The 25,708-nt window shown below is 42.2% G+C and overlaps 1 protein-coding gene across 3 annotated transcripts in view; it reads right to left on the bottom strand.

Moving 5' to 3' along the window:
* FBXL20 (F-box and leucine rich repeat protein 20) overlaps positions 1 to 25,708 on the bottom strand; it is a 61,814-nt gene that overhangs the window by 9,144 nt on the left and 26,962 nt on the right. For all 3 annotated transcript variants that reach the window (XR_013975194.1, XM_080923892.1, XM_080923893.1), the window contains exons 3-12: positions 20,206 to 20,260; positions 17,911 to 17,985; positions 15,778 to 15,872; positions 14,437 to 14,505; positions 8,777 to 8,872; positions 6,308 to 6,434; positions 4,926 to 5,000; positions 3,574 to 3,704; positions 1,876 to 1,936; positions 602 to 646 (exon numbers count right to left, since the gene is read on the bottom strand). Coding sequence is in view for 2 of the 3 variants with exons in the window: in XM_080923892.1 (XP_080780018.1) it covers positions 602 to 646; positions 1,876 to 1,936; positions 3,574 to 3,704; positions 4,926 to 5,000; positions 6,308 to 6,434; positions 8,777 to 8,872; positions 14,437 to 14,505; positions 15,778 to 15,872; positions 17,911 to 17,985; positions 20,206 to 20,260 (829 nt within the window). In the remaining variant the exon portion in view is untranslated. The remainder of the gene's footprint in view (positions 1 to 601; positions 647 to 1,875; positions 1,937 to 3,573; positions 3,705 to 4,925; positions 5,001 to 6,307; positions 6,435 to 8,776; positions 8,873 to 14,436; positions 14,506 to 15,777; positions 15,873 to 17,910; positions 17,986 to 20,205; positions 20,261 to 25,708) is intronic.

Here is a 25,708-nt window from a genome sequence, read left to right on the forward strand (position 1 = left end):
CATTGAGTTGTTGAAAAAAAGATTTGCCTAAATTGCCATACTCCTATCCAATATTTATTTCTACTACACACAGCTTGACAGGAACTGAAATACTTTGAGCATAGGGGGAGACTATCAACTCAGAGGGACCAACTCTGGAGAGGACACAGCACTTAGCATGAACAAGTGGCAAATGGATGGGAGACGCTAATCTAATAGTAAATGGTAGCTGTCACATAGTGTCTGCACAATGATTTTTAAAAAACATTTTCCCAGAGATTTATTTATTTTATGTATGTGAGTACACTGTCACTCTCTTCAGACACACCAGAAGAGGGCATTAGATCCTGCTATGAATGAATGTGAGCCACCATGTGGTTGCTGGGAATTGAACTCAGGACCTCTGGAATAACAGTAATTGATCTTAGCCACTGAGCCATCTCTCCAGCCCCTGGACAATGATTTTATACTGCAAACATCAATTTCTGCTGTGCCTGGAAGCTACCGCAGGAGGGTCAATGCCACTGCCGGGTGCTTCAGTGTCCTGTGTGGGGAGAGGGTTAGGCATTCCACACACACAGTTTCTATCACAAATATGCTGAGAGTAAAATCACATTCTTACCTGCACACATTCTTCTAGGTCCATCTTTTCAAGCTCATGGCAATTCTACAAAGTATAATGTCATATAATTCAGTATAAAAGTCTAAAACACTGGTAAATCATAAAAGCCCAAACCCCACAGCAGTCAAATCACGGTAGTTCAGATGCTGTTAGCCCAGTTCATTTAATCATACTTCTTTTTGTTTTTTGAAATAGGGTCTTGCTCTGTGGCCCAGGCTGTCCTCAAGTCCAAGATACCGCTGCCTCAGCTTCCCAAGGTCTGAGACTGATTATAAATGTAAACCATCATTCTTGGGTTAGTTGTACATATAAAAAAAAGCTTAGTTCACAGTAAAATGTCTCAATTAGCTCATACTTAAACACTAAACATTTTTATAAATCCAAAGGAGTAATTTTGCTAAAAATTAATACTATGCTAACACAGATCTTTTTAACTAAAAAGTAGTTCAATAAAAATTATTTTGTTTTGGAAGAGAGGTTTTATTTGCTTCTTTTTAGCTAGGCATGCTGGCCTTCACCTTATCAGCACATAATAGATTAGCCTGAAAGCAAATGACATTTCCCTTATAATTCAATACCAACTAAAGTCAACATTTTTTAAAATGCTGTTATTGAGCTAGGCTGATCTGAGTTAGAAGTTAATCTACGGAGGAGTTCTAGGACAGCCAGGGCTACACAGAGAAGCCCTATCTGAAACAGACAAACAAAAAACCAACCAACCAACCAACCAACCAACCCACCCACAAAACCAACCAACCAACCAACCAACCAACCAACCAACCCACCAACCAACCAACCAACCCACCCACCAACCAACCAACCAACTCACCCACCCACCCACCCACCCACCAACCAACCAACCAACCAACCAACCAACCAACCCACCAACCAACCAACCCACCCACAAAACCAAGAAGAAAGGCAGTGCTGTCATTCTCCAGTGATTTATATAAACCAAAGGAAGTATTAAAACCCCCTGGTGTATTAACCAGGCCTGCATTTCTTTGAACAGTGCTCTTGCTCAAACACACAGCAAACAAGGAAATCCCTGTTTCGTGTCATTCGCTATCATAACGGAACTGGAGGAATGGAGTTTCAGCAAAGAGTGTCATGCTGTCCCACACGTGCCTGCACTTCCCCCGCCAGCTGCAGCCACCCACTCCTGCTGAACGGCTGGTTCTCTTTGCTGCTTTCTCTGAAATAATCCTTCCCCCACCCCAACAAAAACAAAACCCACTATGAAAACCAACTGCAGAACCTTGAGGAACTCTTACCCTGGCAAGGGTAGTGAAACCCACATCTGTCAACTGGGAACATCTGGCTACTTCTAATATTCTGTTAAAAAGAACAAGGTGAAAAGAAAGTTAGGCTCCTGGTTCCTGAAACCTGGTTTTATTAAAACAGCAGTAATCTGAGAAAGCAATCTTTACTCTCTGACAACTCATAATATAGATCGACACCAGTGACCACACAAGTCTGTGCACAATCTTGTTGTTTTCTGAGGTTATCAGGTGGTCCTGTCAACATCACACTTCAGGGTGATTCAATCAAAGAATACAGAGGAATAGAACTAAAGCTGGTAGTTAATGCCAAACTACAACAAAAGACTTCTTGATAGCATATTGCTTACCCCAAGAGGGCAGCCTGCTCCTAGAAAACAAAGGAAATGGAGATAAAGAGGCTTTCAGTTCTTCTGTTGCTGAAGTAACTATTTTCTGTCTTTCATGTAGGTCTCAGCAGATTTCAATTACTTTAAAAGGGCCTTGCTGGAGTACAGGTCCGTCCCAATGTGAAACCCGGGGCTGGAAGCTGCCTGTCTCCTCCCACAGGCTCTGGTGCATGCAGAAGGAAGCCGGGATGGCAGCCATTCTCCTAGCTAACCACTGACCTCATACCACACAGGACTGGGAGATCAAAAGTTGCTCCTTCTGTGTAAAGCCTGATAACAGCTGTGTTGTAAGATGGCAGCAAACATTGTTTCCTAAAAACCCTTACAACCAAAGTTAAAAAGTGAAGTCAAAACACAGTAAGTCACGATCGAAAACCAGAAATTAGTGTTGTAGGGAGAACAGGGTCAGACAAGACAGCCTGTGATCGTCACAGCTGAACCTGGACATTCTCAATGTAAGGAGCACACGGGAAGTAAAGCTGAGATTTAAAGTAGGGAAGGCTACTATGGGCTGCATCCTGGATGTCCCGTTACTTCCTTACTCCCTGAGGAAGAGCTTTACTCTAGACTGAAGGGGATGTTGCCTCGTAAGGAACCTCCACATTCTCAGCCACTGTGGTTGGCCCATCACTGGGAGAGCATGGAAAAAGTCTTAGATTTGTTGCTCTGTGATTGTCACTATATACATAAGAATATGACAGAGTGCCTTTCTCAGAATCCCTGCTCACCCACTAACATGGGCCTTTGAGCAGGTCATCGAACCCCCCCCCACCTTTGCTTTCTCTTCTATGTTATGAATATAGAATCAGCATTTGCACAGCCCCTAAAGCAATACCTAACTATCCTTGTGAGTCACATGGGGATCTACAAAACAATGCTATCTATGCATGTTTTTTTTTCTGCAATATGGTTTGATCTGCAATATGGTGCACCCTAACAGAAAAATTCTAAGAAAACATCCAGACAAGAGCTACAGAGTAACAAAGCTGTTCTAAATGATAAACCCAGTTGGGCATGGTGGAATGTGCCTTTAATCCCAGCACTTGGGAAACAGAGGCAGGTGAATCAGAGTTCAAAGCCAGCCAGGTTTACATAATGAGTTCCAGGACAGCCTACACAATAGATATCCTGTCTTGAATGAATGAATGAATGAAGAAAGGAAGGAATGAAAGTAAACACAAGAACTTTTGTAGAACTAACACTTCTATGGATGGGCTTTTAGGATGTGGAGAAAGGAATGCTTCCTCTTCCCTTCATTTTTTTTTTTTTTTTTTTTTTTTTGAGCTAAATAAACAACGTTTACCTAAGCCGAGGGCAGTTCTGACCTAGAGCGTTCAGGATGGCATCTGTGATATTGGAGCACCCAGAGGCACAGAGAGACTGCAACTTATGACACCCTCTGCATATGGTGATGAGACCGTCATCTGTGATTTGCTAGAACACAAAAGTCAGAAGAATCAATATGCGTCACTTACAGAAGAAAAAGAAATCAAACACTCTCGGGAGGCAGCACGTCCACTGGGCACCCAGGCCTAGAGGCCATCTTCTTCCAGCTGCCTCCTGCTGTGCTCACACTCCCTGAGATCTTAACCTTTAACCTTTGGATGCTGGGAACAGCATGGGGCACATCATGTTGAGGGACCCATAAAAGCTTTAGAGCCTAGAAAACGAGTAAGAACCAGTCTTTTTGTTTTGCTTTCTTTGTTTTGAAATAAAGTTTCTCTGTGTAGTCCTGGCTGTCCTGGAACTCAAGAGATCCTCCTGAGTGCTGTGATTAATGGTGTGTGCCACTGTGCCCAGATGGGACAGCAGTTTTTAGTAGTATAAACATATTTACCAGCATAGCTGAAAATTAATACAAAAGTTGTGGGTGGCTACAATTTCACCACAGCGTCTATTTATTTGTAGTTTTAGAATAAATATTACAACTATGTAACAAAAGAGATGTCTTTAATTAAGATATATATTAGTATTTTAAATAATTTTGAATTGAAATAACATCTTGAAACTTCAAAAATGTTAGTTAAGTAAAATGTCACAATACAGTATTTAGGCATACACTAATAACCCAAACACTGGGAGGACCAGTGCAGGAGGAGCTTAAGTTCAAAGCCACCCTGTACAACATAATCAGCAGCAATAAAGGGAGAGACATGTAACATCTGTGTGGGTCTCACTGCGTAGCTCAGGCTGGCTTTGAATTCATGGCAATTTCGCTTCAGGTTTTAAATGCTGGGATCACAGGTGAGAACATTATGCCCATCTTGTCTTTGAAACAGGGTTTCACTATGGGGCCTAGCTGGTCTAGAACTACTTTTGTTTTTTAAAGGAAATATTTATTTATTTATTTATTTAAGTACACTGTAGCTGTCTTCAGACACACCAGAAGAGGGCATTAGATCCCATTACAGATGATTGTGAGCCACCATGAGGTTGCTGGGATTTGAACTCAGGACCTTTTTGATCTCTCCAGCCCCTAGAACTTCTTATATAACACAGGCTGGCCTTCACTTATGATCTTCTTCTCATCTGCTTAGTGCTGGGCTTTCAGTCCCAGGATTACAGGTGTGGATCACTATGCCTATAACCACAGTTTTTGATGAAATTTTTGTAATAATGTTACTAACACAGAATCACTATGGAAGGGTTACTTACTAAGCAAGTTTGCAAGTTCAAAGTCACCAGCTCAGGGCAGTGTGCACCTATGTACTTGAGAGCCTCATCTTCTAGCTGCAAAGATTAAAAACAAGAGTTTACCACATTGTTTCAAAGGAGAAAAAGGCTGTACACATTCATCAGTACATTCTCAATATAGCTATTTAAGTTGCCTTATTCCTAGCAGTGACCAGGATTTTCTAGAAGTCAGTTTTTGCCATACCAAATTCTTATTAACATCAAATCTAGAAAAAGGTAAAGGTTGGGATGTGAAAGGGTCTAATTATGTTGTCTGGTTATCCTGGACCCCCACTGTGGACCAGTCTCGTCTGATCTTTCTTCCTTTCCTCCTGGGATTACAGCTTGTGTCATCATGTCTGGACATGGATTTTATTTCTAGAACATGAAATATTTATGATACATTGTGTTAAGACTATAGGCAAAGTAATTTCAACCATTCTACAACCTACATGAGGCTTTTGTTTTCCTTTTCAACAAGCATTTGGGAGGAGGAACTGAGAACAGAATCCCGTGTTTATTTGCTGTTGAAGATCAGCAGTAAACTCAGAGCTGGGACAGATGGTAAGGAACAGATCAGCAATGCAACACAATCAATAACTCTCAGAATTCCACAAATAATCAGAAGACTGTCTTAAGGCAATCTCACACCCAAAGTTCAAACAAAGGACTCTTCCCATCATGGAAAACAGTAGGGAATTTTAAACGGAATCCTTCTTATAGTGTTAGTAACCACTGACATATGGCAGTCACGCCTAACTCCACCCACTCTGGGATCATTTCTTTTAAATTTTTTTTTAAGCCAGAGAAACTAGTTTAATTATTTAATTGAAACAGAACCTTATGATACAGCCCAGACTGCTTTTGAACTTACAGGGATGCTCCTGTCTCAGCCTCCCAAATGCCAGGCTTACAGGGATGTACCATCATGCATGAGTTTGTGAATTTTTTAATGAAAGAAGTGTTATTCATACTTGTGAGATACGGCAGAAGGCAAAATGAACCCTTTAAAATGTACTTGCCGTATACACGTGGCAGACCTATGAACAATTCCTGCCGGCTATACCAGTGGAAATGCTATGACTGCCCTTTTTACCTATTTGCTCCAAGTAACAGGGAATAAAGGAACTTTTTCAGTACAGATAAATGGTACTGCATGAGTGTCTCTCCACTGCCCCTGCCCTGATTTATGCTTCCATCAGAAAATAATTCTCCTCAATCCTAAGAAAACTGCTTTGACTTGTGGAAGTGTGTCTTCAGTTAGTAGCATCTCCAACTCCCACCTTCCTTAGGATGGACATCTTGGAAAACCTACAAGAGCTAATGGTCCCTCTGACTTTCACAAGCACTACATGGAGCATTACCTGAGTGCAGCCTTTTAAGAATAAGGCCTTGAGACCCCCACAGCCTCTCACTAGTGCTTGAATGCCATCCTTGGTTACTTGGTCACACCAGGAGATGTTCAACTGCTCCAACAGTGGACAGCCCTCACTTAGGACAAAACACAATGAGACAAGCATGTCACCACCTGCAATCCCAAAGCTGCCACGACCTCATCTTTATGGTGGCCACAGAGGACTGTATCATAGGCAGGGTATTTTGAACCCACTTTATACAACAAGCACAAAGCACACATTGTTTTTAGATATGGACTGAAATGGAAAATCAATGACTAGTAGTTCAGACTCAAGGTCAGATTTCCATCAAGGGATTTGACTGGCACCAGAGTTCTAGCACATGTTCAAACTTCTGTTTCCTCATCTGGGCTCTTCCTAGAGCGTTGCTGCTTCAGTCTGAGGGAAGGACAGGCTGTGTTTAGCTTCTGTGTATAGTACCTAGATGTACCTTTGGTTCTTTCTGCTCATGCCTGTTCAGTCCTGCCAGGAATGCTGAAGGCTCTCAAACCTTCTGTCTCTGTAAACACTGCCTGAACGGTTTCAAGTGCCCTGATTACAGAAAGTCCTGAAATAAAGTTTAGACCCAGGTTTAAGATCATCATCAACATAAATATTCTGACTCCAGTCGAGTGGCTTAAGAAGTGTGTCTGGACCTTGTAGTCTAAGACCAGCCATGTGTGTGCCCATACTGTGTGTGCTCACACGTCTCTCACCTGGGGCCTCGGTGAAGCCGACGGGCGGGCACACCTTAGTCATGTCATGCTGATTCAGTAGTCGCCAGAAACTCACAGACACTTAGGTTTTTGGAAATCCGTAAATGCTTGTCCTATCCACTACATAAAGCCTTCCGTAAATGAGATCAATTGTGTGAAAATCTTATGAATGTTAAGTGGCGCTGATCGGAAGGCCTTGCACAGAGAGCAGTTTCAGATACACAGGTACATCATGCACTCACGAGGGAGTTTCAAAAGGACCCGTGCTTTATGTCAGTTATACTAACTTTCTCTCTTTCTTACACAGGGTCTTCATAAGCAGCCTTGGCTGATTTAAAACTACAGGTCTGCAGCAGCATAATATAAAACAATCAAGAGCTGAGCTTTTAATGTGTATAAGCAGAACTAACACAGAGTCTAATTACTTAAGAGAGTCTAGTTAAAAAGTAGATTTCTGGGCTGGAGAGATGGCTTAGAGGTTAAGAACACTGACTGCTCTTCCAGAGGTACTGAGTTCAATTCCCAGCAACCACGTATAATGATCTCCTCATGTATAATGAGATCTGATGCCCTCTTCTGGCCTGCAGATAGAATGCTTTATAATAAATAAGTAAAGAAAAGAAAAGAAAGAAAGTAAGATAAGTAAAGAAAAGAAAAGAAAGAAAGTAAGATTTCCAAAGGTACGGAGTATTTCTCTCTCTTAAAATATATTTATTTGGGGAATGAAGGCAAGTGTTTCAGAAGTTCAAGGCAAGCCTGGAAAAAAAAAATATTTAACTCCCCTACTCCCTGCACCATATCAGGCCTGATAACACTCTGTAATCCTAGTCACTTGAAAGGCTGAGGCAGGAGGATCATAAATTCAGAGGCTTCCTAGTCTATGGGGCAGCTGGTGTACACAGTGAGACACTACTAAAAATTAAAAGACAATAATTCCCAGACCTGAGGCCAGAGGCAGGTGTATCTCTGAGTTCAAGGTTATCTGGATCTGCAGAGCATGTTCAGAGTCACAGTGAGACCCTGTCTTACAACAAACAGAACAGAAACCATGATAAAACAATAAGAATGAGGAAGGGAAGGGAAAGGGAGGCTGGGCACCAGGCGCAGAGACGGCCCGAGCTGCAGGTGGATAGCCCTAGGCTCAAGGATGGAGAAAAAGAACTTCAGGACACTGTCACTCAGTCCAGCCTGGCCTTGAACTAATGATCCTCTTGCCCTAGCTTTCCAAGAGCTGGGATTAATGGTGTGAACAGCCTCTAGTTTTAATGTACTTAAATATGAGAACACAGGCAATGAGCGTCATTACGGGGGCTTTAACGCACTTTGTGTGACAGGCTGACAGCGTCTCATGTCTCCTGTAAGAGCTGCAAGACGGCAAGGAAGAGGTCCTAGGGGCTGTGCTCAGCCTACGCTGTCAGACAACAACCTGCTTCCAGATCCATTTCAACCACTAAGCTGTAACTACACATGCTATTTTCTGTTTTAAAAAGCAGTCCTTTATGAACATCTATGATCGTTAGCTGATAACCCACACTGCTCTGTTCAAAAGTCTTAGTTATCTCTGGATGCTTCATATTAATGCTGCCTGTGATTTTAATGTGAGCAGGATTAGGAAAAGTACCCTGGGACGATAGGACACACCCGTGAAATACTGCTGCCTTCAATCCCAGACGTGTTATTTGTTATGTATGTAGTAATAGGCATACTAGTATAAGAGATTTACCTCAGAGCTTTGAGAGACATGTTTGTTATTGATGTACAGGAAGCCAAGTCGAGGTGCCTGAGTTTGGAGCAGAACTTGCTAAGGCTAGTGCAGGTACTGCAGAGAGAGGGGGAAAATACACATTTGAAATAAGAACACATGTGCACACTGAAACACTCAGTGGGAAAAGCAGCCCCCATGTGATCTGACTGGCCATGCCTGGTCAGTCATGCCACACTGTGCGGTCACACTTGTAGAAATTGTACGGCTTCACTCCCAGACACATAAAAACAATAAAATATAAGTAAGGTACTTGATGAAATATATTCAAGTCTAACACACCTTTCTCAGTAAAAATGCACCTGTATATCGGAACTATAAAACTCTCACAGCATCCCCCAAGCAGCTATAAACCCGAGGGTCTTACTGAAGAGCAAAAGAAAAGCTGTGCAGTGTATAACCTGACCACATGACGACAGCGTCTGATTTCTATCTGGAAACACTGTGACTCAGGCCAGCACACTGAATGCCAGAGTGCTGAGAGGGTCACACTTGCTCTGTGAACCCAGCTCTAAAAGCTCTGCCTCTGCCTGCACTCCACCTTCTCCCATAAAAACTCTGTGCAGCACAGAGGCCAAAGAGCTGGGCTTCTGTGCGGTATACAAAGGAAGGACTGGAACTGCGGTGTAAGCGAGAGGTTATAGTATTGCTGACTGTCCAGGATTTAAGATGTCAATTCCCAGATCTCACACATGCCAAATTCTGCACTACTGAGATATGTCCCACACCCTAGGTAAATGTATTTAAACATTTTCATTTATTATTGTGTGTATATGATGTATGTGTATTCATGTGTTATTCCTACAGCCTGTATGTAGAGGTTTCCACTTGCATCATGATTTCTGGGATCAAATCCAAGAAAAATATAAATAAAATATAATCTTGGGACTGGAGAAACGGTTCAGCAGTTAAAAACACTGCTTGCTCTTCTAGAGGACCTGGCTTCAATTCCCAGCACCTACTCCCAAATGTCTGTAACACCAGTTCTAGGGGATCTATTCCCTCTTCAAGCCTCCACAGGCACCAGGTTCAAATGTGCACATGCACGCTCACAGACAGACAGACAGACAGACAGACAGACAGACACACACACACACACACAGAGCCCATAAGAGTAAACACAAGCTCATGGTTTTTATCTTCATAATAAACTGGCTTAGAACTGGCTCAAATGCTTGTGCCTTTCTTTTGTTTTGGAGACAGGGTTTCTCTGTGTATTCCTGGCTTGACTTGGAACTCATTTTGTGGAAAAGTCTGGCCTGGAACTCAGAGATCTGGAGCCTCTGCCTCTAGAGTGCTGGGATTAAAGGTGTGCACCACCAATGCTTGGTAACCTTGCATCTCTAGTTGGCTCAACACACTCTGGCCTCAATACAAGTTTCTTCATCGTTCTATTAGCCTTTTGGGGAAAAAGCAAAAATCAGGTTTATTTTGTCCACTGTAGCCACTTTCTCCTGATATACTGGCATTATAAGCATTCAGCACAAGGAGCTTCTCAGAGACAAAGTTCTTAGAGTCTCCTACATTCTATTATTCCATCTCTTCCTCTTCCTTTTGTTATGTTTTGTGTTTTTGAGACAGTGTCTCAAACTGGAAACCCAGAGCTCTTCAGTCAGCCTCCTTTGTAGGGTGCATCTCTAAGCTCTAGGCCAGACTGGTCTACAGAGTGAGTTACAGCCAGGGCTACAGAGAGAAATTCTGTTAAAACAAAACAACTAACAGACAAACAATTCTTAAATTCCACTTTTAATTGTGTTACTAATATGCAGAAACAGAATTTCTTGAATATTGATCCACTTTCCAAAGAATTATTATGCTTGTTTTTTATTTTCCTGAGATAGAGCCTCACTATATAGTCCTGGCTAACACAGAACTCACTATGTAGACTAGGCTGGCCTTACTCATGAGATTTGCCTGCCCCTTACTCCCGAAAGTGGGAACTAAAGGTGTGCTGAAGATGGGGTGATGAGAAGGAGGAAGAGAAAGAGGAGAACAATTATTGAGTCTGGGCACAAATGTGGTACGGCATGTATGTGGATGTCATGGGTTAACTTTGGCGAGTTTCTTCTTTCCTTCCACCATGGGTTCCCAGGACTGAGCTCAGGATGACTAACCCATCTCACTGGCCCTAAAGAGCTCTTAAAGTTTTTTGTGGTTATATTTATTTTGTTCTTTGAGACAGGTTTCTCTGTGTACTCAGCTCACAGAGATCCACTTGCCTCTGCCTTCCAGTGTTGGTAACTAAAGGTGTGTGCCACCACACCCAGAATGCTTACCTAGGTGCTAGCCCAGTGTTCTAACATTGATTTATGTCTCTTGTGTCTCTAGACTTTTGTTTGTTTTTTGGTGACACTAAATCACCCAAACTGACCTTGAGCTCACTCTGTAGCCTAAGCAAAACCTGAGTTATATAGCCTTGGCAAGCCTGTAACCTTAAATTTGCTTTGGAGCCCACTGTACCTTAATTCTCTGACCTCAACCCTGAGTGAAAGATTACCGGTGTGGACTCTTGTCAAGTGGAATTTTTACTAATTCATTAACCTGGGAAAATTCCCTAAAATTACTCAACTTAAAAGAGCCTCAAACTCTTCCTACCTCTTCCTCTTAAATGCTTGGGATTAAAGGTGTGTACACCATGCCTGGCTTGCTCTTATGATTTTATGTTTATTCCATTAAAAGAAAATGGAGAGCCTCTTATGATACCTGAGTCTCACAGGCTCATTTGTACAGCCTGGGTAATCACCATGGCTCAAGCTGGTCTGAAACTCTAGGCAATAGCTCTGCCTCAGCCTCCCAAATGCAGACCACAGGTATTAACTATTACGCCTGGTTAGCTTGTTATTGCCGTTCAGCTCAAGATTAAAAAAAAAAAACTGTCTAACTTATGGGTTACTTAAATGTATATTGCTTTAACTTTTAAATTCTCAGCATTTCTTCAAATTTTTTCCCTAAGTGTTCAGAACACAATGTGTTCTCTGTAATCACTGGGTAGAATGTTCTGCTTGCATAGACAGCATTCATTATTCATCTTTTTATCTCTGTGTTTTCTTGAGGGAAAGGGTCTTACTATGTTGTCTGGCAGAACTTAGATCTTGCTCTGCAGACCAGGCTGGATTCTAACCCACAGAGATTAAAGATTAACTTACTTGTGTGGAACCTAAAGTGTGCTTCTTTTTTTGTATGTGTATTGCTAGGGATTGTTCTCAGAGATTTACACATGCTGGTCACTTCTGCACTGAGCTGCAGAGCAAGCCCTCTTTCAGGTTTTTGATAAAGGCTCTATGTAGTCTAGCCTGGCCTTCACCCCTGGAACCTCTGGTGCTGGGACTATAGTAGTCCTCTTTAATTTCTGCCGACTAACTGGATTCTATTTTTTCCTGAGAGAGGTTTGTTACTTACTTCTTTAGTAGACTCTAACTGACCTGTCTCATCCAGACAGATGGGCTGATGGTATTCCTACCCAGCGTCTTCTTGACTTTGCACATTACTTCTTCCCATGTAAGCACAGCTGATGGTTCACATATGGGCCAGAGAGGACATCCGAACTTCTGGGTCTTTCCAACCAGGAATATGTGGCTACCTTGTGTTCATTTTGACCTCTGCTGCCTGTGAACATAGCCTCTGGATATGTGAGGTTTCTTTCCTTAGATTCGTTTATTTTTATTTTATGTGTACACCTGACTATGAGTGCTGTGTGTGCATGCCTGAGAGGCCAGAAGACGGCGCCACATCTGCTGGAGCTGGGATCACTGAAGGATGTGAGCTACAAGTGAGGTAAACAGTCTGGGTCCTCTGTAAGAGCATCAGGTGCTCTCTCCAGCCCAGAGAAAATGCCTGCGTGCACCTCACTGCCTGTTATATCCTGAGTCTTAGCGATCCACAGCTTCAAGCTAAAAGGGCCTTTGCTTTTGCTTTTCTCATTACCATTTTTATTGATAATGTTTCAAATCAAAGGAGCCTACCTAGGAGGTGATTCAAGCCTGTTGGTTTTTATACTCTACCTCATTTACTAATTATTCAGAGCTTCTCACGGGATTGGTGGGCCAGGAGCCCTAGGCAAGAATTCCACTGACTCAGCCAGGCAATGGTGGTGGCTGAAGCGGCAGCTACACATAGCTTTAATCCCAGCACTTGGTATACGGTTTTCTATACAGAGTTCCAGGACAGCCAGGGCTACACAGAGAAACCCTGTCTACAAACAACAAAGTAAAGAATTTCACAGACCTGGAGCTAGGGTCTTAGATAGGGTTTTAGCTCAGTGGTAGAGCTTGCATAAAATGCACAAGCTTTGGGTTTGCTCTGCAGTATTAAAAATAAAAAGGCCTCGATCGTGAAGATATAAATCTATTCTAAAACGCTTAAAGATTAAATACCATGTCTAGGACTTTTTCTTTCAAGTACTGACACAAGCAGAGAGGATAAATCAGTAGGCAGAGTCAATGACCCAGATAAGAATGGCCACAAAGTATGAACAGCTGCTCTCAGTGTTCAGAGCACACGATAAACACATCAGACCATGGGTCCCACCTCCAGCACAGAACAAAAAAAAAAGTCAGCAGAGAGAAATTCTTTCTGAGTTGTTATGGTACCAACATAGACTAGAATTTAACAGAGTTCATGTGTTTTATTTGCTTTCAGCTTGTAGGGATGGATTTGACACCTATCCCTCCCCAGTTCCAGTTTTGTTTTGTTTCGAGAGGGAATCTCCTGTAGTTTGGCTGCCCTAAAACTTACTAAGTAGCAGAGGCTGGTCTTGAACTCATGATCCACTGTCTTCTACCTCCCAAGCACCAAGTACCTGAGTTATGGACACAAATAACTTCTGTCTATCTTCCTTTTGTTTTTGAGACTGAGTTTTATAGGCTGTCTTAAAATCAGAATGCCTCACCCTACTTCTTATAGAAAAAGCAACAGTAAGGCCTCAAAGAACAGAAATGAAACACCCATGTGTTTTGTGCTTTGTGTCCTCGAGGCTCAGCGTTTTATGCATTTTGAATTGGAACTCCATAAACAAGGCTGGCTCCTGCCTGTCCACCTTCTTCTCTGCCCTCATTTCACAACAACTTCGCTGCATCGTATTTAAATGTGATTTGATCCACATTACCATCAATGGATAACCTGGGGCTGGAGCTTTCTATGGCCATGTGTGTATCTCATGTCTGAGAATCTGTATCTCAAAGATAAAGGATTGTGTTAACTTTTTTTATGTTATGAGTGACAGGCAACAGTCATTTTCCTTAAATAGCACGAGCCATTTAGGTCTATGTTTATGGTCTTAAGACATTTTATACAATTGTCTGTCATGTGGCTTTTGATTGTCAGCCTTGCGGCTCACACATTTGCTGTGGTTTTTAAGTTGCACTTTAAATATCACGGAGTTCAAAGGAAGCCTTCTATTCCAACTCCTACCTTCATGATTTCTCCCTTAGGCTTCTAGACTAGAGATGTAGCTCAGAGGCACAGCACAAGGCCCTGCACTTGTCCCTTAGCGTCATAAGCCAGACAAAGAATCATTCATAAAATAAAGAAAACCTAGTTCACCGTGTTCAGGAGACGACAGTCAAGACTAGAGTGGGGTGGACGACAGACTAACGACACCGCCATCTGAAGTCAATACTCACGCATCTGTTGTCTTTGTACATCCGTTGAGACTTAGCACTTCAATATTCCTACAGTTTTGTGCAAAGGTCCTTTAGGGGGAAAAAGTAAAAGGTTATAAATAAGTTGTGCAAAACTTTAGATATTAAAAAAAAATAATACTTGTTGTTGGCACCTATCATGCCATAATATGTAAAATATATAATCGGTTTGACCCTAGCTTCCAGGATAGAGATCCTAAGGCATTTGTAATTTCCCGAGGAACACGTGTGAGTTTTGTTTGTCCTCATTATTTGAATAATGGGACCAGAGCTGCTGGGGTGGTGTCCTGGGAAAACAGCATACCACAAGGACTGGTGCTCTGGTCTTCAGACATTCCTCAACCCTGCCCTGTGCAGCACTTCCTCTAGCTACGTACCCATGCGCTTTAAAGTGAGCTGCTAATAGTACCAGAGTGCCTTCCTGAATTACCGGACACATGCTAGCAAACTAATAAAATCACGGTAACACCTGATTTTATGGGTCATCCAGAGAAGTTCACAGCAACTGGGTCTTGCAATTGACATCTGAGTAGAAGCTGACTATGGGAGAGTGCTACCCTGCAGGCTCTGACTCTGGACAGCTGTGTTGGCAGTGAACACAAATAGCCGGTCTCTATCTGCAAAATCAAACTCTTATGTCTGTGTGTGAAGTGTGAATTCAACACCAAGTAGCTGGTGGGTTCAAAGAGATTAGTCCCCACAGACTCTTCTTTTTGTTCATTTGTTATGGTTGTTTTGTTTGAGACAGGGTTTCTGTGTATCCCTGGCTGTCCAGGAACTCACTCTTTGTAGACCAAACTGATCTTGCACTCAGAGACATCTACCTGCCTCTGCCTTCACAGTCCTGGAATTAAGGCATGTGCTACCTCCCCCAGCTCCACAAACTATGTATTCTTTTCGTGTTCTCAGAAGGGTCTCACTGTGTAGGCCTGGGTGACCTTGAATTTGCAGTCCCTCTGTCTTAAAATTTCTCAGACTAAACAAAAGCTGAAAATGATTTTATCTTTGAGTTAACCAAAGTCTATAAACTCAAGATCCCCAGATAAATACTTGAGTGTAGAGCATTTTAAAATCTCATCTCTGTCCTTTATTTGCTGTGTAGGCCAGGCTCACTAGAGTCTCCTTCATGGACTCGATGCATGGTAGAATTAGGACATGCTACTGCACCCTGGGGCTCCACTTCCTACTAGAAATCTCTTATAGCCAATGTACATGTTTGCATTTTTAACAGCTTAGAAATTCAAAAGCTTTTTCTAAGTGAGTTGGTGGTGGTCTGTACTTCAGTCTACAAGATTGAAAGTTATTCTTAAATGCTTTTTTTACCTTAATGCATTGTCTCCTACTCCGAGACACCCACGAAGACTTAACTTTCGTAAAAAACCTCCACATCGTTTTGAAATATTTTCTACTACCCGGCCCTATGAAGAGACAGTGAAGCAAAAAGACAGTGTACGTTACTTCTTTTGACAAGAATACATCCTCAGGGAAAAACCGTTTATAAACAGAGAGAAAGGTAAGTAAGAAAATGACAACTTACTCTGAGAAGCCCATCTACTAGGACATGGCTAGTCTGTATTCTCTCTTTAACTTGAACGATAGCCTGTATTTGAGGAATGGTCCTGTCTGGTTCTTGTAGAACTCTATGCCATGTTTGTGTTCTTGTGAAACTTACTATAGCACTCGGTACAGCAGGAGCTCAGTGAGCACTCACCATCTTGCTGAATGATCCTGTGGTCAGGTTTGCTAAGCACATAGATCCACAAGGTCAGAAAAGTGTAGGGTAAATGCAGCATAATGCCAATGAACTTTTCATCTTTTTTTTTATGTTTTAATTTTAATGTGTGTGCTCAGGTTGCATGTATGCCTGTGCACCACATGCATGCAGTGAGTGCCTGTGGCAGCCACTACAGGTAACTGGATTTTCTGAAACGAGCTACAGAGGGTTCGAAGCTGCCATGTAGACTGTGGGACTCAAAACCAGGATCCTCTAGAAAAGCAGCCAGTGCTCATAACTGCTGCTCTATTTCTGTTGCTGATTTTAAGAGGCTGGTGTGATTACTGCATGGATGAGGATGCACACGTGTGTGCAGGTCTAGAGGCTGTCAGGATGCCCGTCTTCTCTGATTCTTCACTCTATGTTTTGAAACAGGGCTTCTCTCTGAACTGTGGTAGACTAGGGCTAGCTAGTGAGCTTGTAGGATGTACCTGCTCCACCTCCCCTCCCTTGGCTCTGGAGTTAAGAGGTTTACCTCCATCCCTGACCTCAACAGATGCTGGGGATCTGAACTCAGGTCCTCATGCCTGTATGGCAAGGGCTGTGTCAACAGAACCATCACCAACCCCTGATCGTGCACTTCTTTCTGATCTTCTGGACTTTATCTCCATGTGCTGCTTGGGGTCAGAGGTGTGTGAATGCCTTGATGCTACTATACTTTTTTTTTTTTAATGTATGTGAGTACACTGTAGCTGTCTTCAGACACACCAGAGGAGGGCATCAGATCCCATTACAGATGGTTGTGAGCCACCATGTGGTTGCTGGGAATTGAACAGAGGTCCTCTGGAAGAGCAGTCAATGCTCCTAACTGCTGAGCCATCTCTCCAGCCTGCTATTATACTTTTCTACGGAGAGGAAACTAACAGGCTATACTAAAAGATTAAATGAGAAAAAAGGAAAATTGTCTCTCATTAGTAAAAACAATTTAAAAAAGACTTATTTATTGTATATATGTGAGTACACTGTCTTCAGACACACCAGAAGAGGGCAACGGATCTCATTACAGATGGTTGTGAGCCACCATATGGTTGCTGGGATTTGAACTCAGGATCTCTGGTAGAGCAGTAAGTGCTTTTACCCACTGAGCCATCTCTCCAGCCCGTAAAAACAATTTAATAATCTTAAAAATCTCTATTTTTGTTCCCCCAAGAATCAAAACACACATCAAGAATAAACAGATACCACCCCCAACAAGTTTAAGCCAACTTACTATAAAATAAACAAATATAAAAACTACAAAACAAGTCCTTTGTCCTCAGGACTACTATTATTAAGAACTTAGTGTTATTTCAGGGAACTAATTCCAAGTATCCTCAAAACCTGAAGGAGAAGCTAGGGGGAGAAAAGCAGGCCAGTCAGGAGAGTGGCCTGTCATGCTGAGGCCCTAGGTCCGAGTCCCAAACCTGAGAAACATTTTGTTGTTGTCTCATTTTGTGTTGAGACAGGGTCTTACTCTGCAGCCAGGCTGGTCTCTAGCTCCCCTTGGTTTGCCTGACTCTACTGAGATTAAAGGCCTATGTTACTACACCTAGCTAAGAAAATCCTGTTGGGAACACTGGGGGCTTCCATGAAGTTCAGTTGTAACAAAACTAATCACTTCTTCAGTGAACAGATTTCTGTGGCTAAGACTAATGTTGTAGCTACCAATGAAACAAATGCGGCCATACACCACGGAGTCATACCTCAATGTCCCTCTGGAAATCAAACAGGTCTATTCGTTGCCAGTTACTGCCATCCAGAGCTAGGACATTCCAGGCCTGTTTTGAATAAAAAGAGATAGAACGAACACAGGTCAAAATCAAAACAGAAACTGTAATATTTAAATTCACAATTCAACCAACAAATAATTGAGATTGTTCCAAAATGTCCTCAGTCCCTGCTGCTGTCTCTGAGCCACCTGCAGCAGCTCTGGGGAGGCAGCTGCCTGTGGCAAATCCTTCTCAAATTGTGTTTTCCTCATTATCAATGTATTCACTCATATCTGCTTCATAAATGATCAATATTCTGTCTAATTTGACTCAGCAACAATTTTATTTTATTGTTTGTCTCTCTGGGGATCAGATCCAGGGCTTTGTACCCGGGAGGCAAGAACTGCAGAGCCACAATGCAGCCCCAGCTGCTTGTTTTAGGGAAGGTCTTACTGTGCAGGCCCCAGCCACCTCCAACTCTTGATCCCTGCTTCAGCCTCCAGAGTCCAAGGTGCCAGGCCCAGGCCTCAGTGGTAATTTTAAAACTACAAACTTAAAAGCAATTGTTATATGTCTCTTCAGTAAAGTGGAGACATCAAGAACATTTGTTAAGCTTTTCAACATTCAGGACTGGGTGAGACCATGTCAGTAGGAACTTGTTTGTTATTATCACTTGGCATTTTAAACCCTTTAAAAGCTTCCTTTAATTATGTAATACATTTATAAGCATATATTATTCAGAACAATGTATGTTCTCCTGCATGGATTTCACTATTTAGCCCAGGGTGTACAGAATTATAGGTGTGAGCCATAATATCTAGTTCTAGAGTATTCTTTATTACAGCAAATTTAAAAAGCAATTTAACAAAGGTTATACTTACAGTCATTTGTCTGATACAACACTTTTGAGACTGTCTAGCACTGGGTGATCAGAAAATCTTAGAGACAGCCTCTGCCTCCTAAATGATGGGACTAAGGATTTGGGCCACTACTTCCCACTTTCTTTCAACACTTCCAAAACCAAATTCTGGATATTCTGGGAAACCCAAGGGCACATGTGACCGAATGCCGGTAAGCATGAAATCACTCTAAAGCTAGCAAAATTTTCACTATGGCTTCTCATGCGGTCAAGGCTATTTTTTTTCTCTGTGGCTTCAGATTCAGATTTTACCAGTGAGTTTTTTTTTTTTTTTTTTAATAGTCACGGGAAGTTAACAAATAAAACTCTTAAAAAACCACATGTTTAAGAGAGTCTTGGGCTAAATATATCTTTGATTGTGTGCTAGTCCTTGCCAGGTTCTTCACTGAGCAGGAAACATGCAGAACTCAGCCTAAAATTAGGAATGACAGGTTCCACCCTGCATTAAAAAACAAAACAAAACAAAAACCCTCAAAGTACTGGCAGCATGTCTCAGTGCCAGGCCTGGCCTATATATGCCTGACACCAGACTCAATCCTAGCACCACAAGAGCAAGTGTCTCCTTCCTAATACAATTCACCAGCATCATAACCACAGAATGTCAAGGGGCACCAACAGCCCAGGGTTAATGATCTGGCACAGTTCCGCCTTCCTCAAGTGAAAAGCACAATCATCAAGGACTACTGTGAACGCCCCTGGATGACGACTTCAGTTATAAGACAGACAGGAAAATGTGCTCATTTGTAAGGACGCTCACTTGTAATGACTGTACAGTCATCGGGACAAAAACAGCGTAAAGAAATCACAGCATGCTCATTATTTCCAACATGGTAGATATGCAAGTAAGTAGAGCTTTTAGCATAGAAAAGTTATTTTAGAATTACCAGAAAGGGGAAATTTCTACATTAAGGTTTTGGGTTCTCGAATACAGCGGTAGTAGACATTCCATTAGTGGTCTCAAGAAGATACTTGGGTCCACCCAACACGGAAACTGTACTTCATGGGAACCTCCCACATGCTGGCTACCCTGGATTCTTTTCTCCCCTCATTTTTGAAGGACAGACTATATGGAGACAACATGAGAATTAGATACACAAGAGCCTTTAACATATCTACGTGTATGTCTATATGCTGTTATAAAACGAACTACTGAAGACTTTCAAAGTAAAGTACCCATTCTGCTTGCACCATGCAAATATTATGAACAGGAAGTACATAAAACAGAATTCAACCATAGAATGACATGGCATGGCATGGATGGAGTATTCTGAGTGAAATATTATCTTCTGTAAAATATACAAGCAACCCCTAGCAAGCTTATCAGCCCCAGTCCAGGAAAAGGTCTCTTATCACCATGTCAAGCATCTTACCCTGGAGACCTGAGCACAGCGACACAGGGTAACAACATCCAGGAAAGAAAATATCCTGAGAAGAAAAGAGAGGGACAAGCTTTTATGATTTTTTTCTCTTATAGATAATATGTCTTTTATATAGTCTCTCTCTTCTGCCCGCCTCATTATGTGGTCCAAGATGACCTTGAACCTCTTTTGATAGCCTCTGGAGTAGTGGGCCTTCAGGTGTGCAACTATTGTATCTAGTTTTTGTTTAAATAAAAAGTTTTAGTATATAAAATAACAGGTTCCATTGTCTTTTCATTTCTACCAATATACCCCTGCTCACAGTCATCCCTCCCAGACACTCTTCTCCTCCCGATTTTGCTAGTCCATTTTTCTATCCCCAAACAGTTGAAATTGCTCTTGGATTTAGCCTATAATGATGTACACACACACACACACACACACACACACACACACACACAATGTGAGCTCCTCCACCACCCAGAGGCAGTTTTTTTCAAACAATTTAACAATTTGCAAGAATAATTCTTTCACCTTGAAAGAGCAGTGAAGGGCCAGCCCCCAACTATGTAAAGTGTGTATAGCTCAGGGGCTGAGTACTGGCTCTCATTATGTCACCACCAGCACCAACCTCAAACGTTATCTTCTCATTATGTCACCACCAGCACCAACCTCAAACAGTATCTTGTCAAACTCAAAGTTGATTTAACAGTAACTTGCCATTCTCTCTCAGCCCTCCACAACCCCATTCTTCTATCTCTCTGGGTAAAGAATTTGCTAGTATTTCATTTGTAAGGCTGAATACTTATATAAAATACTATTTTCTGTACATTCATCAATGGATACTTGTGCTACTTTCCTTGACTGGCTACTACAAATTGTTTCTATGTACCCAAATATCTGTTTGGGTCCCTGATTTCAATTATTTCAGCTATCTACCCCAAAGTAGACACATTTGTTGTTGTTTTGCATCAGTTGCATCATTTTAAACACCTATTTATCAGTTAAAAAAAGTTCCATTTTTGTTAGTATCATTTATTCTTGGGGGTGGGGTTTGTTTTTCCAGACAGGGTTTCTCTGTGTAATAACACCAGGCTATCCAGGAACTTGCTCTATGGACCAGGCTGGCCTTGAACACACAGAGATCCAGCTCCTCTGCCTCTCAAGTGCTGGGATTACAGGCATGCTCTACCATGCCTGGCTTCTTGTTTTTACACTAATGGCTGTGAAATAAAAATTGGTATTTCAGGGGCTGGAAGGATGGCTCAGTGGTTAAGAGCACTGAGTGCTCTTCTAGAGGTCCTGAGTTCAATTCCCAGCAACCACATGGTGATTCCCAACCATCTATATAATGGGATCTGATGCCCTCTTCTGGTGTGTCTGAAAACCAGGACAGTGTGCTCATATACATAAAATAAATAAAAATATAATCATTAAAAAAGGTCACTAAAAAAAAAAAGGAATTGGTATTTCTGTGTCTTTGTGGTTGGTGTTTTGAGGCAGAATCTCTCTCTGTAGACCAGGATGGCCTCAAACTCAGAACAATTCTCCTGCATTCCCCTCCCAGATCCTACATTTATGTTACCATGCAAAGTCTGGGAATTTTCTGATGTGCTTCTTGGCCATTTGCACATTTTCTTTAGAAAACCACCCATTTAAGACCCATGGTTGTAGTTCGTAGGCTTTCTTATTGGACTGTGAAGTCTGTGCCCTTCATTACACATGCATTTCCTTCCTCACTCAGGCTGCCTTGTTATTGCTGTAGCATCTTTAATGTTCAAAAGTTTTAAATTATGATGCAGAACAAGTAACATGCTTTATTCTAAAATTGTTCTAGTTTTAGCTATTATACTTAAGGTTTTGTGTGTGTGTGTGTGTGTGTGTGTGTTGGGATCAATCATAGGACCTTGAGCATGCTACCTATGAGTTCAGTGGAGTTACACTTACATTCTCCAGTTCAACCCCCATTCTTTCACATGTGAATAATGACTTTCCAACATCATCTGCATTTCCTACTAGATGGGTAAGCTACACCTCTGTCATAAATCATTGACAACAATGTGTGCATGTGCTGGAGACCATGGTTCCTGACCACCTTTCCTACTGGACTTAGTCTTCTTTGAGTATCACATAACTAAGAATTTTTAGTTCTAATGCCAACGTTGCTTAGGTGCTCTTTCCTCTGCAGGACAAAACTTCACTATATAGCTGGGGCTGACTGTTCATGAACTCCACCCTTCCACCTCAGCTTCAGAATACAGAATTATAAGCATATACCATGTCATCCAGCTGCAGAAGGTGACCTGCATGATCCAACAGGAAAAAAGGGACAGCAGCAGCAGTGAGCTTACATTTCCCTTACGCAAAGGCTGTGTCAATCACAGTCCTCTTTCCTTTCTGAGATAAGGTCTAAGGGCGACCTTAAACTCACCCAGGTCTACAGTGAGAGTCCTGGGACAACCAGGGCCACTTAGACCCTGTCTCAACCTCTCTTCCCCCTAAAAAACAGGAGACCAGAGAGGTGTGTTGGAGAGATGGTGTTCTCACAGTGCCTCTGAAGTCCCAGCACCTACATGGTGCTGGCCATGGAACTGGGGCCACATACCTGAACTACCAGGCCCATCTTAGATTTTGGGTATGTTTTTACTTGTTCCACATTGGAGACTAGGTTAAGTGAGGAGCTACAGGACGAGTAAAGGGACTGCCCTATATCCTGCAATGTCAGCAAGACACCTGAGCAAAAGCCCCGACAACTCCAATGAGACAATAAAGCCATAGCTTGGTAGACTGATTGGCTAGCATGCCAATGGACCTCATTTGATCCCCAGAAACACAAGGCCCATTTCCCACTGGCCTCTGCAGAAAGGGAGGAAGAACAAAGAAACTGGAAATAACAGCAGCAGGCTGGCCTCAAACTGCTTTTATGAGAGCTAGAATTAGAGATGTACACCAGTCTCCTGTGACTGTTGTTTTTCTGTGACACAGTCTCAATACTTAGCCCAGGCTGGCCTCCAACTATCTGTACCATTCAAGTGCAGGGATTAAAAATGTATGCCGCTACCTTCAGCTTGCCTGAGTCTTGCTTCAAATTTATCTTGTTTTCTTTGTGTGTGTGTGTGTGTGTGTGTGTGTGTGTGTGTGTGTATGTGGTTTTGCCTGCATGTACATACACAGATACATATTCATAATACATACATTTATATGTACAACCTGTATGTCTGGTCTCCATATCCTTTGGAAGTGAAGTTATGGGCAGCTGTGAGCCACAATGTAGGTGCTGGAACTCAACTTGGAGGCACTGTGAGAATACCAGTGCTCTAGCTGCCGAGCCATCTCTCCAGCTCATCTCTCTGGTCTCCTGCCTTTTTTGGGGGGAAAAGAGGTCGAGACAGGGTCTAAGTGGCCCTGGTTGTCCCAGGATTCTCACTCTGTAGATCATGCTTGTTTTAAGATTACAGACAAGGGGCTGGAGAGATGGCTCAGTGGTTAAGAGCACTGACTGTTCTTCCAGAGGTCCCGAGTTCAATTCCTAGCAACCGCATGGTAGCTCACAACCATCTATGATGAGATCTGATGCCCCCTTCTGGTGTGTCTGAAGACAGCTACAGTGTACCTATATGTAATAATGACTAAAAAAAAGATTACAGACAGTACAGTCACTGTTCATGTGGTTTTGAAATGATTCTCTTGTCACAGATCTGAAGACACCACACCAGACACCTGAGCTGTTATCTAGGCACTTCCAGCACCATTACCTTAACCAAAATGATATTCCGTGGATGCAAGCCTTATGCAATCTACACTGTACAGAACACAGAAAGTACTGCAGTGTATACTTTGTTTCTTAGACTACCAAATTCCTGATGGTCACAATTTCAGGATTCATAATACACTTACTTGGCTATGCTGTTGCTTAGATCATTGGTGACGTGGGATGGTAACATGAGAGAGACAGGTGATAGCCAGGAAGCACAGAGTGGCCATGACCCCAATATTCCCCCGCAAGGGCTCATTACCAATAACCTCACATCCTTCTTCGACCTCCCAACAGAACCACAGACTAAGGACTATAACAACTACTTTATTACCTATATTACTATTGAAACTCTCTGGAAAGTTCTATTGCTCTAAATTAAAGTAGGGAAGACTAGAGAGGCTCAGGGGTTAAGAGTATTTGTTCTTACAGAGGACTTAAGATTCAACTCCCAGCACCACAAGGTGGCTCACAACCATCTGTGGCTACAGTTCCAGGGGATCTAATGAGGACTAGACACACATGTGGTGCACATGAATACAGAAAGGCAAAACACATATAAATGATAAACTGAACAAAAGAGCAAAATGTTGCAGGATATTTGATCACACTGTGATTGTGTTATTTACTGAAAAACCTGTTTCTAGGTGTGGTATGGCTCAGCCTTTAGCACATACTTTTAATCCTTCTGTCTGGAGCTTGAGGCCAGCCTGGTCTACACAGTGAATTCCAGGACACCCAGGGCTGCAGAGTGGGGCCATGTCTCAAACAAAACTAAACAAAACGAAAAAATATAAGATAGTGTTCAACTGGGGTAAAGTTGTGGTTACTATAATTCTTATTTTCCAATAAAAATGCTAATTCTATTACGTGTTTATGTAAAAAATCCAAAGGTACTAAACATGCACACAGCATACACAGGCATGTAAACAAATAGATACCTAAAATAAAAATTCAGGAGGGAGAGGGACTCCTTTGTTCTTGCTTTCTTGTGTTTTTGAAACAGGGTTTCTACAACGTCCTGGCTGTCCTGGAACTCTGTAGACCAGGCTGGCTCAGCTTACAGCAACCCTCCTTCCTCTGCCTCCTGAGTGCTAGCATTAAAGGCCTGTAGCACCATGCCAAGACAACTCTAGTTTGAGGTCAGCTTGATATTCAGCTTGCATCCCAGGCCAGCCAAGACTACAATGAAACACCAAATACCAAATAAAGAACATTATTCTCTATGGTGTCATCGATGACACAGTCACTAAGGGTTTAGTCCTGAAGCCTGGTGCGGTGTTCACCTCAGCACTCCTGCAGCTGAGAAAGGATGACTGCTGAAGGGTCTCAAAAGTACCAGGGGACAGAAAGTACGTCGGAACTTTAAGAGGTACTTATTAGTTCATGAGGCGACTAGATAGTACTTTTATCAGGGAATAAGGTCCTTATAAGGACCCTTTTCCTTTTTTGTACGTTTTTTTCCAGACAGGCCTTTTCTCTGTGTGGCTCTGGCTGTCCTGGAACTCACTCTGTAGACCAGGCTGGCCTTGTGCTTCCCAGGTGCTTGAATTAAAGCCCAGAAAGTGCAACCTTTCCTATTTTTGATTAGGTTACAATGTATTGAAAAGGTGATCGAAGGTGAGGGGGGTGGGAGCAGGGGGAAAGGGGATAACATTTGAAATGTAAATATAGAATATCCAATAAAAACAAAACAAAAACAAGACAAGGAGATTACTAAGTATCAACAGTGACCTTCACTTCCAGTGTCTGAAACTTTTG

This window comes from Micromys minutus (genome assembly GCF_963924665.1).
Source record: "Micromys minutus genome assembly, chromosome: 10".
Taxonomy (NCBI): domain Eukaryota; kingdom Metazoa; phylum Chordata; class Mammalia; order Rodentia; family Muridae; genus Micromys; species Micromys minutus.